Genomic DNA, 15,759 nt, shown 5'->3' with positions numbered 1-15,759 from the left:
TGTGGGTTTTTGCATGTTCTTGTGGAACACTTTCTTGATGGAGAACTGTGCCTCTGAGTATGTGCTGTTTACTTGCCGTTTTCTGAATAAACCCTAGAGAATTCCAGGCAAAATAAAACCCTAGGATTAGTAGAGTAGCTAGTGGGTCAGTTCATATTTTAAACATATTTGTCAGTAACTGATGATTGTGTTTTAAAGTTGGTACAGATACAGAATGGTCTTCTGCACACCTAAATTTCATGTTAGATTAGTGATAACAGTGTATCCCTGATTGAATATACATTAGTGAACAGTATAGTCTGTGTTCTGGATTACTTTGGAGAATGGTAAATACTTTTTGCTTGGTTGAGAAATTTTTAAAGCTGGAAAGTGTTGTGTTTATTTTAGTACCTTAGTACTTCAGATTTGAAAGAACCAAACTTGTAATATAGCCCAAATTGATTGTAATCTGTGTAGTTATTTATATTACATGAAGTGATTCAAAGGTGCTCATGTCTGCTGAAGTTTTAAAGAAAACAAAATCAAATTGTGGGAGATAATTGGTTAAACACTTGGAGACAGTGTTGATAGAAGTATTAAGCACATTTTGGGAGTAATGTATTCCACCATTTCTGAGCAACTGTTTTCCTCACATCATTTTATTCATTTGGTGTAAATCAATATGTGGTTAATTCAAGGCTGAGGAACTGATTGACAGTGGAAAAGACTGCATAATTAATTTTCCCTTTTTAATTTATATGTAGGAGAGATGGAAGAGGAGACAACTTCTGAAGGTCTCGGTGACCAGAAACAACCAGTTGTTGTTATAGAGTCCTTGTTTACTTCTTTAAAAGAGAAAATACATATTTTTTTTCTGAGCATTCAGTGTTCTTTACCTGATGATCCATCTGCTCATTTGTTTTGTAGGTAACAGTAACTTTTCCTTATGAGTATAACAGAGATAGACTGTGACCCCTTCCAGGTCTTGCAAGAAATGTGCTCCACGTGTGCTTCCATACTCCAGAGGACTCTCTTCATGTGGCATGTTTGTCATACCTGGCTTATTTTTATTTCTTCTTTTTTGGGTTATTTTGTTTTTTTTGCCTGATTTTTTTTTTTTTTTTTTGTTTCCCCCAATACTTCTGCTCTCTGTGAATTTGCACCCTGCCTTGGAATGGTGTGGCCCTTCTCTCAGTGGTTGTGTGGAATGGTGAGGTCTGTGTCAGCGCTTGTCGGGTAGGGAAATGCGTAGGTCTAAAGAAGTCCCCATTCAAGCCTTAGTGGGTATAGCAGGACCCTGGCATGGCTAGCTCTAATTCTCACCCTTCTCCAGAAAGGCAGGAAAGAGGAAGGGTTCTTCATGGAATCCCCTTTGCTATTCCTGACCTTTTCAAGAGCATCCATGCTATCTTTCTTCCACTGGGTGACCATTGGTGTGGTGTAATCCATCACTGTCATCAGCACAGCTTAGCTATAAACACCTTTTCAGAGGATGAGGCACACTAGCCACTGGCACTGTTTTCTGGTGCCTTGTACTAAAAAAAATATGTTCTGCTGCCTTAAGGACTTTTTCTTCTCTTTATAGCCTCTGTGTCAGCAAGCAGAGAAATTCTAGCTGTTCGAGCTCTTGTTACGGATAAATACGCTCAGCAGTTTACTGGAGTCAATGTTTCCTGTTATCCTGCCCATACCTTTGGGAAGATTCTTTGTACTGCACATGGATGTAAGGACTGGACCACTAAAGTACAAAAGCTAATGTTACCAGGCTTTGCTCCCAGGCTAGGAAAAGCCCAGATAAAACATGGAGCCTTCTCCCCATGACCAATAGCTCATCTGAGGGAGAGAGTTTTGGTAACAAGATCCCTGACAAAACCACTATATTAAGCTGGTTTGTAGGTCTGCTTTTCCTATGATTTTAGGTTCTAATTCTCACACAGGGGAAGCATTGAAGCAGAGAGCAACATTTTCCTTTGTAGAGGATAAAGCCCATTTTCTCTTGACTTGCTTCACAGGATCACATGCCCTTAGTAAGTTCTCTTGGAAGGGTTTGCCGAGCCAAGAACCCAACTATGGGACATTTATTTGGGCATGCTACACTGGTGATGATTTAATTCCTAGCCAGTGTGACAAATCTGTTGGCCACCTGTTTTCTCCAGCAGCATCATCAACCTACGGTGAAGCAGATGGCATGTTAAGTTTGCCTTGTAGGTGGAACTCAAGGTTTTTGCTTCACTGTCATGCTCTTCATGTCTCTAGCAGCAAAGGCTACAGGAGATAGATGTGGACCATTACATGGACTCTGAAGAACAAAGATGAGCAGCTGTTGGATTTTGAAGGGGGAAACATGCCTCTTAGTTGGCAGATGCCATTCTTTGCATGGTCTCCAGACAGCATTGGGCACAGTCAACCGCCTTCAGTTGTAATATTTGGTTCCTATTGCTATGAAATGAAGCTTCCATTGCTGTTTCCACCTTTGTATTTTTATTACTGTAATACATATAGAAAAAAATCCCAAACCAAATGATTTCCATTGCCACAGTGTATTGGCCTCATCTATTTCTACTTACTCCAATAACCCCGATCAGCACCTGAGTGTCATTGTCCCTTCTCTCTTTGGTTATACCGCTGGTCCTTTTCTCCTTTTGGCATTCAGCTAGCTCACTTCAGCAGTGCTTGGTGGTGTTCTGTCCTGCTGGCCACACTAATTTTGGAGTCTGTCAGTGAGAGCCAGCCAGTGTGGTTTGGCATGTTGGTAGCTACTCGCACACTCCGGCACCCTTTGAAGGGAGAGAATTGCTGGACTCAGGGGAGCCCCAGCCATCTCTTCTGGCTTAAGAGGAAAAGGCTCCACCGCAGTTATTCTCTGAAACCCAAACCAGAATGGAAATGGCAGGCAATCTGGGGCTTGAGGTGTCACGTTTCCTTTATCTGGAAAATTTGCATTGTTGACTTTTGGCAAGCACACTCTGGCTTGTTATCAAGGGGATCTTTGCATAAGCCTCTGAATTTGTAAAATGTGTATTTTTGGATCACCACTGGAGTATTTCATGGGCAGTTTTTATGTTCTGTGTAAAGTCGGTGTAGGTCCTTCAGTATAATGCTTCTCGAGTTGTCAGCAGTAGCCAGGGCTCTTTGAAATACTTTGCCCGTGCTGATTGCTTTATTCAGATATGTGTCTGGGGAGGGGAAGTGATGGATTAAAATCAGTGAGGCTCACTTCAGCTGTTCACCAGTTCCCTTGGGCTTAGTATGGACATAGTATGCTCAGTCTCTGGTGAATCAGCCTGAGTCCCTGGCAATATGAGTCCAGTTCCCAGCGCTAACTGGATTAGTGCTTGATTCAGGACTGGTCAAAGCCTTGTGCCTTCAGAATGGTTTCCTGCCTTTGAACTCCTCTTGGCTCGGCTTGGCCTTGGGCTTGTGCTGTGGCAGGGGTTGGAGCCAGGCTGGCTCTCCCAGGCCACACAACACCCACAGCCTGTGTCATCCTCTGTGCCAGCCTTGGCCTCTGGCAATTCCAGTTGTGGGTTCCTCCTTTTCATTTTCCCAGAGCTTGCTCTCTTGATAGACGAGTGTGATCTCAAGCAGAGTCAGGCTCTGTAACATGGCAGCTCTCCCTGCATGCCTGTGAAAGCACAGCCGACTCGCCTCAACCATTGGGAGTGGAAATCTTTAAGCTGGGGTGGGACATCATCTTTGAGCGTGTGGGGACTTGCTGGAAGAAAGTTTGGATGACAGTGTGACAGAGTTCAGAGCCATCAAGAAAGCTCACCCAAATGGTTTGCTTCCTCAGAGCAGAGGAGTTGCTCCATCCCTGAATGCCAAGTGACTTTTTAATTTTCATGTTTCCCACATTAAGACTTTCCAGAGAGTCCCTGAGATGCTTTTTCTTGCGGTGAAACATGGAAGCATGTCTCTTAACTCAGAGATTTATCCTGATAGATTACAGAATGTGTTGGAGCTTGCTACCCAGTATGCAAAAGCAGATGTGTTTTTATTGGTTGGAGATGGCTTTTTCCAGCTTGAACTGTGTTTGCAGCTATCTGCAGAGCAGATACTCAATTTTGTTGGTGTTCGTTATGCGCAATGGAGTTACTGAAGCACCCAGAAATGGTGCTGTGTTTGATAGAGCTCTGTTAAATCTCCTTTAGTCTCAAGGACCCAAGGGCTGATTTCCAGGTAATGATGAGCATGTGGTGCCCTGCTTCATATCCCCTATGGTGTAGATGTCATGGGGGCCATCAAAACTAGAAAGAAAGGTATTACAAGAGCTGTATTTCTTTGAGATGCCATGTTATACCCGTGCAGTCATCTGCCACTGTTTTGATTCTTCTCATTAATTTTATTTACTTTGTTTGTAGATTGAAGGGAAATAAGGGTTCCCAGGCAGGGTCAGGGGCACAAATACTGATAAGGGAAACAAAACCTCCCTGGTTCCAGCCGCGTATGGCTCCAAATTTTAGAGTACCAGCAGGTATGTGAAAGCCTGAAAGCTCCTGTTGCTGGTCAGTAACCTTATTTAAGTTGGTACAATGTAACTAGAACAACACCCTTCAGCTTTCTGATGTATTTTATTCTATTTCTGTTTCTGACCAAAGCAGTTTACAGGTATTTGGGTTCCAATTCTGGCAGGTTTTTATGTTAGAAAATTAGAATCACTCCCCGTTATTTTCTACTAAAAAGGTAGAACACGTTTTATTAGAATAAGCACATATTAGAATAAGCACTTAACACATTTTATTAGAATAAGCACAATCACTGAAATATGGAGCCTTCCCATCTGAATGGCAAAAAAAGGCCAGTAATATTTGATATAAAAGTTACATTAAGTTGCAAATTAACGTTGTTTTACTGGTTACTGGTAAATGAGAACCTGGGGATCTTTCAGAAAATAGCTGATGCGGAAATGCAAACTGAAGGGGGTTTAAAATTAGTTATTGAAATTGGCATGTTGTATTACATTATTTAAACCAGAATATAAGTTTTCCTAGCATGGGTTTGTCAAATCAAGCAGGGATCTCTCAGTTGTGGATTTACCAGAATAAATTTCAATTTTAAAGAAATTAGGATATCTGATGGATGTTTTAATATATAATATTTATAATTTCTACACATATTTGATTTGATGGGAACCAAACTTGTGCTGCCGTTGCCAAAAGCCGATCCTCATAATTTATTTTGTGGTCGTATAAATTTTCCTTTGCCTGCTTCTTTAGTGGTATCCCAAATTGTAACTTTTTAATGGTCAACCTATCTTGGCTTGAATTTTCCCATGCCTGAGGTCCACAATGCTGATTTAGCAGAACAAAAACTTTGAAGATATTTCCTTTTCTCTGTGCTGTTTATTATATCCTTTTCTTTGCGTGTAGACCAAGCTCTGAAGCTTAGGTCAACAAGAAACCACCGCTGTGGTCGGGCTGGCTCGTGGGAAGCGGCACTCAAATGATTCCAGTTTGTTATTCTCTGGGGTCTGAAATGATTCCCACTGGTCGGGCCGGCAGCTTCTGGCTTTTGAAATCTGTGTAGATCCCTCGCAAATAATGTGTCCTTTCAGCAGTCTTTTTACCTGCATCTGCACGCTGGTGGTGATTACTCTAGGCCTTAGTGAATGGTCCTTTAAGGAGAACTAGGGTGCGTTTAGCACTTACTTGGGCAGCTTGGGTTTGAGCTTTTCCAAGGCAGACATCAACAACTTGTCAGCTATAAAGAGAACATGAAATAATATTTTGTGTTCTTTTTTTTTCTTTATAAAGTTAAATTGAGTGCTCCAAGAAAGTTTCTGTGTTTATTTACTTCCTCAAAATCTTGGAATCCAGACCTATAAATGCAGGCTGACTTAATGTTTACAACTATGATAGCTCTCAATTGAATTGATTGACACTACTCATGCACAAAAGTATTATCTTTAGATCTGCAGGAAAAGATTATTATTATTATTATTGTTAAAATACGTTACTTTTGTACATAAGGGAAAACCAGTGTTCACTTTTCTAGTGAAAAGGCTTTTTTAGAAAGCCTGTTTACCAGCTATTACAGAAATAAAAGACTTTGCAACCAGTCTGAAGAGATGCAGCTTGTCATGAAGTTAGCTATATTGTAAGCTTAATAGTAGGTGGGTATTTACCTTAAATGAAGAGTCAGCATTTCTTGCAAAGAATCATGGCCTCATAATTCTTATTTTTATTGGGGATTTTTAGTGTCATTTCTGCATTGCAGATTTCTAGCTGGAGTTTTGCCTTAATTCTTTTTAGAAGATGATGTAGGCTTACTGATCCATGTGAGTTTTCTTAAGAAATGTAAAGCACTTTTCGTATTTATTGCTTTATCCCTGAGTATAATCTGCAGCTGAATATAACCAATTTAGAAAACTTTTGCATCCTTGTTAAAAAATATCTTTTATTCAAACTTGAAAAAATAGATGAGGTAAGAATTCTGTTTCCAAGTCTGTGTTTGCAAATATAAATCAATTATTTGGTTTTTCTCAAATGTTCAGGATGCAGGAAATTTACCAATTTAAATTCATGTTGAAATTATGATTCCATGGTTTTCAGTGACTCAGAATGGAGTAAAACCTAACAGTTAAATTTAAAGCATCTTTTATTAAAAAACAGAAATGTGCTCAAATAAATTGGTGTCTGTTTGATTTCTAAACTAGTGACAATTTTGATTTACATTACTTTTTGCTGGATAAAATGGCTTAATTGTGTTATATAGTATTAAAGCAAATATTTTATACAAAGCTAAGCCGGGTGCTTTTAGGCAAACACTATTTTTGCCTTGACATACACGCAAAAATGTTTCCCACTTAAAGGAAAGTGGTTGAAGGAATTTGGATTGGGTAATTTAGGTCGAACTGTTGAAAGTGAAGTTGCTTTCTTAGGCATCAATCCAGTCAAAACTAATGCACATCTTTAACTTTCTGCAGTCTGTGTAGCCTGTGAGACCTCTACTGACATGGATAAAGTATCAAGCATGCAACATCTTTCCTGAATTGGATGTACATACCCTACCATCACTTGCACTTGAGTTAAGTGTGCTTGCAAACAAGACCTGGGGCTCCTCAGAGATTACCTGGTCTCACCAAATTGCCCAGCCAGCGATCAAAAATGAGATTTCCTTCCTCATTTATGCCTATGCTTGAGGGGGGATTGGAAAAAAAAGGAATGTTTTGTTGCTTTTAATGTGAGCTTCATTGGATTGGTTTGTCTCACTAGTGCAGTCGTGACGCAGTGTTGTGTTTTATCAGTGCCCACCCCCAGCAGAATTCTTTGCTTAAGAGGAGGCAGATTTTCACCTACTGAATAAGGCTCTGGACTCACACTGATGCTTCTCAGTGTTGTCTTGTGTGCTCTCCTGTGCCGGAGTGAATTTTATCCCCGGACTGCCTGGTGTAAGTTATAGCCCTCTTTCTACCCTCTGGAAGTTTGCATGTTCAGTGTGAGTGTGCTAAATGATAGGATGTCTATTTTAGACTTCAGCCTGTATTTACAATCGGGAGAGCAAGTCGCTGGAAGAACTTAGCTCCTTTTTCTTTTGAAACAACTTTTAAATACTGGGTGAGTTTTAAAGATTTCTCTGAATGTCTTTGTTTTATAAAACATGTTTTCCATAACCATGAACACTTGTTTTCTCTGAATGGATCTTAAAAATCTGTAGTGGTGAATCATAAAAAACACTTGCTTGTTAAAAAGACTTTGTTCAGTCATCAAAGGATCAAATTGTCTTCTAGTTAGAGAAAATTATATTTATCAGCAAATGCAGAAGGACCTGTTGATACTTTACCTATCTTACTTGTTTGTAGAGCTGCTGTTTAAACAGGACTGCTCTCTGTGGTTTTAGTGAATGTTTTCGGCAACAGGATCTTATGCTAAATATTTTATGCGCATTTTTGACCTTTCAGTGGTGAGAACAGAGGTTGATAGGGACTAAGAAAAAGAAGCATCCTCTGGAACTTTTGGGAGCTGGCGGTGACAGTCCCTCTCTGCGCTGTTAAGCTGGATGGGAGTCCTTGGAAAGCTACCAACTTCAGACTAGTTTCCATATCAAGTAGTGGCATGAAGTATGCTTAAACACATTGTTAAAATAGGAACTGATTGATACAAAACCTGCTGCTGCAGATGTGGCAATATTTTTAAAGTAAGTCAAGGGTGCTTTTTCTGTACTGGAGCACTAAACTTGCGTCGCGCTTGGCCTTGTGACAAGTCTTGTGCATGTAATTTAGAGCCATATAGGCATGTTCTTGGTCTTGAACCACTTGAATTAATACCACCTTTCATATGAGTGTAGTATTACGGTTTCAAAGTAGATAACTTGTGATCCTTGTGGCCCAAGCATGAATTGGAAATGATAAGGATTATTGATGTGAACGGTATTAGTAGCTTTGGTTATAAATCAGGCTTGGTTTCTATGCACCAATAGACAGGAATGCCAGATCTGGCATGAGTTTATATACACAGGTGGGAAGCCTGACAGATCGGTTTTATATAAAGAACAACATACAGAAATTAGAAAGGGATGGAATAACCTGCTAGAAGCTGCTGTCTGGTAAGCATTTTAGACAGGCTTTTCAGCCACTGGTAACTGGAAGTGAACCTGCCTGTCATTACAAATTCAGTGCTGCTGTCTATCATGTAACGTCTGCTGTTTTCAACACTGCAGGGGAAATTGTCCTCCCCTGTCTGTCTTGTCATAACGCAGAGTGGAGGAGTTGTAAGAGTTACCTTGAGAAATGCTACACTAGCTGCTGTCTTTCGAGTTTTGCTCATACTTGGGCAACAACCAAACAGTTAAAATTGGGACTTGTGGAATTTCTGTCCTGTCCGGAGCAAGAGAAAGTTTTCAACTGCAGCATGGGGTAACTTCTGTGAGCAGAACTGCATACAGCATGATTCACATATGGCATGAGCAGCATGATTTACATATGGCATGAGCTGCATATGGGATCATTTATATACCTTTCAATGTTCCATGAGTGCAGTAGGTTCTTCCCTTATTTTCTGCAAAGGGAAGTTTAAAGGACATTTATGGGGTCTCTGTTTGTTTCCTTTCTGTCAAACAGTTGGATTGCTGGTAGGTAGTGCACTCTGCTTCCATAGACTGAACTTCATCTGAGCTGTTAAATTTGTCCCTTTTAGATGGTTCTGCATTCTCTTTAGCAGCAATTTGGCAAAAAAAAAGTAACAACTGACATCCTAATTTTTCAAATTTCATGTTATTTTTCACCTACGCTTAGATTTCTATTGTGAATAGTTTCCAGAAGAGCTGTCTTAGTAAATGTCCATATATAAACATGTCCTAAAATGATCTCGTGGTTACCAGGAGACCCTGACATTTTCCTGAGGATTCACTTGTCTTACTGCATGAATCAAGGTGCTTCCTTACCTAGGTTTTGTTTTCATTTCTCCCTTAGGGAAGCAATAGCACTTTCTGTTGACAGAGTTATAACAAGTTGTTAAGCTAGCAACAAAATAAAATCCAAGGGGGGTGTCTGGATCATCTGCCAGCAGGGCAGAGGGACGTGCTTAGCATTTCCAAAAATTAGATTTTTCTCACTGAAGTGCAAGTTCTGTAAGTTTTTAAGTCCACTTAAGCAGTTAGAAGCTTCAACTCAGACCTCCCAAGTATAATACACTAATTATCGATCATAAGAGAACTGTATTAGCTAAAAATCTTGCCTTGGCATAGAATTAGCTTCTTACAACTTGAAATTTCATCTCTATGCATCTCCCTTTGCACTAACAGCCACCAGAGAAGAATGCTTCAGCTTTAGGTCCTGCTGAAGCTCCCCGGTGCTAACACAGTTCCTCTGCCCTGCTAATGCCCAAGGGTGAGTTTGCAGCACGGCCACTGCAGTGCAGGCTGGGCTGGTCCAGGAAGAGTTATCCAAAGCCTAAATAGGAAAATTAACTTTTCCACCCAGAGTCTGCTGCATTAGCGTAGTGCACCAGACTGTGGAAGCCTTGGAGAGGCGGTATGGATCCCGCAGGTAAATGGGAGGATTTCCTAGTATCTGCCAGGTCAAGCTGAATTGCATTTGGCATGCAGAGGCATGCTGATGAAATATAAATGGGTGCGGGAGAGAAACAGGCTAGTGACTTCCAGCTGTCATGCAGAAAGCAGATCTGCTGTTCCCTACTATACAGTGGCTTTTTCCAGTTTCTTTTTCGTCCCAGGAACACGAAATACCACAGGCTCTTGGGTTAGATTAGGTGATGAGGGGCATAGCTCAGTATGTCTGAGCATGCCAGATATATTTTGGGCTCTAGAAAGAAGCATGCTTCGAGATTTAGTCTGTATTTAGTCACTGGCCTACTTTGCAGGATATTTTGCATTTCTGAAAACTTTCTCACCAGAGATGTGCCCCCTTTTTTTCTTTCCTTTCTCCTTTCTGTTTCTGTCTCGAAACAGTGAACACCTCTTACAGTTATTGAAGGTTGAAGGTAGTAACACCTGGCCATTCAAATGGTGCCTGCAAGTTAACTTTTAAACGTGTGTTTACTCCCTTTCCTCTTTTCCTTTTGGTTTACATCTAATTAAAGGCAAGGCTTGGCCATCGTTGTGCTCTGTCACTTGTGCAAATGCGGTAGAGGTCACGTCGAGCCTCCCAAGTCTTGGAGGAAGCTCTATTTCGAACTGTCACCTTGCATAAAATGACAGGAGAGGTGACTTCTTACTTAAGGCATCCTTTTCTCACGAGGTCATATATCCCATTTCACGGGGAGGGAGATTATGTGGCTGCCTCTCTGAGCCCTTTGCCAAGAGCCCCATCAACAGACTTCGGGAGACTTCATGAGGAGTTTTAGGAGCACACGTACACACACTTGAAGTCTTCATTTCTTTGGGACCATCTGGAGTTCTCCTCCCCCTCCCAGGGAAGCTAATAGAGGCAACCTTGTGACTTAGTGGTTTATTTTGGAAGCTGCAGGAACTCGCTGTGGCCAGAGGAGCCAGATTTGGCAAACGTTGTCCCATGAACTCTGTTGCAGTGGGGGAATGTCACAATCCCCCTGCTCTTCCTTATCCCAGATAATTGGGTCACCACAGTAAATTGGTAGGTTGGTTGATAAGTGGAGAAAAGACAGATCTCCGTTGGGAATAAGGATGTGCTTTCATCTTGCGGGTCTGAAGGAAACGGGTCTCATATAATCACAACGTCTATGCATGCATAGATCTCAGTAAGCTTTGCCCATTTTCAGGAGAGGAAACTGGGGCACCACAGCTAACTTGGCAAAGGTACTGTGTAAATCCATGCAGGATGAAGAATGTAATCATTAATCTCCAGGATCAAGAAAGGACTGTGGTCCAGCACGTCATGTCCTAGCAAAAATCTCATATATATAATAGAAGTTTTTAGTGAATGAATTTAACAGTGTTTTGCATTCCTTTACAGGCAAACAAGTGCTAACTTTAATTGTTTCTTCCAAATATTGTTAGACTTCTCTGTCAAGACCTTTTTCACTCAATGGGCTGTGAGCTCATGAATTACAAAAAGGCAACAAGTCTTCAAAAGTCAAAAATGCATTGGTGCTTCGTTTTCTCACGTTATCTCATAGTATAAAAATCCTTATACAAATGTTTTTAGTTGTTAAGACCTTCCAAGATGTTATTTTAGAGTGTAAGGCATTCAAGGATTGATGTCTGCTTCATGTCTGGAAAAGACTGGAGCAACAGTTGTTCAGCCAGTTTGGAGCCTGGAGAAAGAGAGACGGACCTCTTTTCTGCTGAATATGTGTATTTAGAGAAAGCATCAATCCTTGACATCAACTTACAGGTTTTCTTGGAAACACTGATGTGTAGATATGTTATTTTCCTGTTGGTAGTTCTTAATGATTCAGCATTCTGGGAATATGTGAATATTGCCATTATGTCAGAGGTTTCAGAGACCCTTCCTCCTTGCTACCGCAGGACATACATTGCATTGGGGTCATCGAAAGAAATTAAGCATGGTCTCTTGAAACTGTTGGTGTGGGTATTTTGTATGAGACTGAAGTTACTGTGGAAAAACTTAGAGCAGGAGATGGGCTCAGGGCTTTTTGTCTGATATCCCCTGATCTCTTGAAATGCTTCTTAATACGTGTGGAGTTGGCTGATGGGTGCTTGCCGCTAAATGTTCCTTTAACCCCTTGCCACCTCCAAAATGCCACTTTTCTGTAGCCAACCATCATGGATGGGAAAGAGGGTTGCATGGGACGTCTCCATGGCAGCTGCTAGCAGAAGAGAAGCAGGCCTCAGAAGAGGCAGGAGGTTTGAGCAAATTTCCTTCTAGCTTTTCACCATCTTGATATCAGTGTGGGCCCTATACTCTGCTTTGCAGTCTTTTGGATGGTAACGGGTTTATTTTTGAAGTCCCTTTCTGTCCCTTTTTTTTGGTGTGAAAGAGCTCAGATTAGACTAATTAATAGCTAAATGTAATTCGAAAGGCAATCACAAAACTGAAACTATTAAAAGAAATACTATGTCTGTAACAGTGGGTTGAATATAATAACTATCAGCAATTTCTCTTTCCTATAATTAGTTACCAGAGAGCTCAACTTTTTAGTTAAACTTCTCTAAATCTGTAGGAATGTATGGGAATATTGTGATTACTGTGCTGTCCCAGTGACTGAGAAGCTATAAGAAAATTGTATTACTGCACGGGATGTGATAACAGCAATAGATGAATATTAATGCCCTTCAGAGTATTTTCAGTAGCGTTCCCTTGACAGACATATAGATTAAGTCATTGTTCAAAGGAGGGCATCCCTGGCTGCAGTTGATAAAATGTTGAGAGCTCTGCTGAGGATGGTGAAGGTAGGTGATAGACATCAACTGGGAATCAGGCTGTATGGTATGGTCTATATGTTCTGCATATCTTATACTCACTGCGTGCAAAGAGCCAAGAAGAATCCTTCCTCTAGGAAGAGGGTTTATCACACTGTTAGGTAAACTCAACACAAACAAAATGCCCAACCTTTCTAAATCCTTTTAAATTGCTCAAAAGATTTCCTAGCTCAGTGATACTGCAAGAAACATATTGCTTTGGAGGTGACCTAATTTTAACCTCTTCTGAGTTGCTTTATGATTAGAACAGTCACATGCTGAGGTAGGACCCCATTAGGGGGTTTAATTCATCTGTTTACTTCTGAAAACACACACTGTTACAGGCTCTGCTGAGAATTCCCCTCTTTTCTTTCTTTCTTTTATTTCTTTTTTTTTAATTTTATTTTCTTTTTTCTGTTTTTTTTATTTTTTTTTCTGTTGCAGGACAGAACATCGCAGTTGTACCAGTTTGGGAGCAAAATATGGAATGTGTTTCACTGCTGACCGACGGCAGCCAAATGAACAGTATTTATAGTAGTTTGAAAATCAGCAGTTAGCAGTTTCTTCACATTCTAACACTACCCAGCACTTTCCAGAGAGAACTCATTGTTTACGAGAAATCTGCTTTCCAAATCCGTGTGTCGGTGCCCTCCAGCCTTGCCTATTAACTATTTGCAAAGGGGAAGCTAATCTACAGTTTGGGGAAAAATGGCGATGGATGAGTACCTGTGGATGGTCATTGTGGGGTTTATCATTGCTTTTATTTTAGCCTTTTCGGTTGGTGCAAATGATGTTGCCAATTCGTTTGGAACGGCTGTGGGCTCTGGTGTCGTTACTTTACGCCAGGCTTGCATTTTGGCTTCGGTTTTTGAAACCACTGGTTCAGTGTTACTGGGAGCAAAAGTAGGAGAAACAATTCGGAAAGGTATCATAGATGTTAACCTGTACAACAACACCGTCCCACGGCTGATGGCAGGAGAAGTGAGTGCAATGGTTGGTAAGTAATACTTTCCAATTACAAGTAATGTTCACTGTGTGTTTGTCATCCGGTTTGTTCGTTGCGAATATTGTTAATTAAGTCTTCACATCCTCTGGACTTGCACGTCTGGTTTTGTGTGCGTGCAAGGGCCTGTATTCCTTTTGTAGTCTCCTGTGTTTTTTAAATGCTCCTAATAATTTAGAGTTTTGAATGGTTCAGCAATTTAACAAATAGAAGAAAAAAAATGTTTAACATAATGGCTCATATATATGTATTCCTAGGATGCTGGAAAAGATAATCTGGAGATTTTTATGATAGTAAATGGAAAATATGTAAGCTTTTGTGACCATATAGAAGGTCCTACACAAACAGCAGTTTGCCGTAAGGACAAGCAGGAATTGCCTAGTTTTTTTAAAAATTGCATAAAATCCAAACATGTTTCCTTAAACTGATTGTCCAGCTGAGTGATTGCAATTAATCATACGCTTGCTGTTGGCAAAGCTAAAGGATCAGTAAAGATAGATGGTCGCATTTAAGGTCTGTTTAGTTTTTCTGGCTCAAACCAGCAGCAGTTCAGCATACCTTAAAGTCTGCTCCGAGGTGCTTTTATTTGCAGTTAAGTTAATCTCCCTTTAGAACAAATAGCATATTCTGAGGTAAGTAACATTAAGCCACCGTATTTACTCTTTGTTTATATGCAAGAGGCTTTGTGAGCTTTTGGAGAGCTCCCTCAAGGATCAATAGCAAACCTGCTTTTAAAGGGCAGGAGACAGCAGGAAGGAAACCCTTTCACTGTAGGAGAGGCAGCCCAGGCAAGGGGCCAGCCTGCCTGTCCCACCACCAGTTCTTCAGCCTGGGAGATCCATGGCATCCCACAACAGGGCAGTGCGATTTATATGAGTATCGCAGCTTCCTCTATTTGAAAACTCAAAGGTTTTCTTCCTTAAACATCCTTAAATCTAACTTAAATATTATTTCACCTACCTCCTCTAACCTCCCACGGTTTTCAGGCAGGACCTGCACTGAGATAGCAGACCTCTGCACAGATTCACCTACATGTGGTTAATTTCCCATTTATTTAGGGAAGTGGAAAAGTTTTGCTTTTTTATTATTTTGATGGATCAAGATGGACATTGAGGACCAGCTTCTGGACTTGTCTGAGGTGGCTTTGTGTGCTTGAGGGTAAGGAGATGGTTCCCTTGGGCTTTCGCTGCTCCTGAGCCTCCTGAAGGTTGGCCACCTTTCCTTTGGCCCAAGGGGAAGAGGGAACGATTAGCAAGAAATCACTGCTGGGACCACAGCCACTTCCCCAAATGGCCCCTCTGTGAGGCTGCCAACTTAAACCACATCAAATGCTCTTGGGCACTCCCTATCAGTTCTTCTTTCCCAATGTGTTGCAAGGTCAGCTGCAGATTTCTGGTCTTTACCTTGAGTTCTGGGGTGGTTTCTTAGTACCACTCCACTTCATTTAGCTCTCTGCTTCCTGAGGTAGCTCCATCATTTCCCATGGACATGTACCCAGAAGCAGCTTACACCATCTGAAATGTAAGTGATCGGCATCTTCTGACCTTCACATTCTTGATGTTGACGGTCCCTCCTTAAGGAAGGGTCCTTTTCTTTTTCTGCATCTATTTCTGGCATCCTGATCCTGACCGGTCAAAGTCTGAAGTTTCAGATGCCCCCTGCGGAGGCAACTGGCCAGGAGCTCAAAGAAAACAACTTATTTGCATGCGTATTTACATAAGCCTGTGTGAACTTCATGACCAGTTGCATTCCCTTCCTCCAGTAAGGGCATTAAGAAGAAATTCCACATTTTAAATCTCAGAATTAATCACAAGTTACAAACTGCAGATTTCAACTTTTCTCCCCTCAAATCCATCCCCAGTTTTTTTTTGGACGGATGATGCTGGTTTTCCTGTATTTTCTCTGGGCCTTCCTGGATGTTTTCTTTTCATCTTTCTGTTTTTGCTCTGCATTTACCCCCTCACCCCATCATTCCACCC

General features: G+C 41.0%; 1 protein-coding gene across 5 annotated transcripts in view; it reads left to right on the top strand.

Moving 5' to 3' along the window:
• Positions 1 to 15,759, top strand: part of SLC20A2 (solute carrier family 20 member 2) — a 57,868-nt gene that overhangs the window by 12,185 nt on the left and 29,924 nt on the right. Inside the window, exons 1-2 of one of the 5 annotated variants that reach the window (XM_057411029.1) lie at positions 7,134 to 7,369; positions 13,222 to 13,774. In XM_057411029.1, the coding sequence (XP_057267012.1) occupies positions 13,486 to 13,774 (289 nt within the window). In that variant the 5' untranslated portion in view covers positions 7,134 to 7,369; positions 13,222 to 13,485. Of the gene's footprint in view, positions 1 to 7,133; positions 7,370 to 7,451; positions 7,536 to 13,221; positions 13,775 to 15,759 lie in introns of those variants that run through there. The other 4 variants (XR_008972357.1, XM_057411028.1, XM_057411031.1 and 1 more) reach the window with 4 other exon arrangements.

This window comes from Pezoporus wallicus, unplaced genomic scaffold, assembly GCF_028554395.1.
Source record: "Pezoporus wallicus isolate ANWC-B61680 ecotype Strahan unplaced genomic scaffold, APGP_CSIRO_Pwel_v1 contig_2439, whole genome shotgun sequence".
Taxonomy (NCBI): domain Eukaryota; kingdom Metazoa; phylum Chordata; class Aves; order Psittaciformes; family Psittacidae; genus Pezoporus; species Pezoporus wallicus.
The sequence above is the reverse complement of the archived record's forward strand: the minus strand, read 5'-3'. Positions and strand labels throughout refer to the sequence as shown.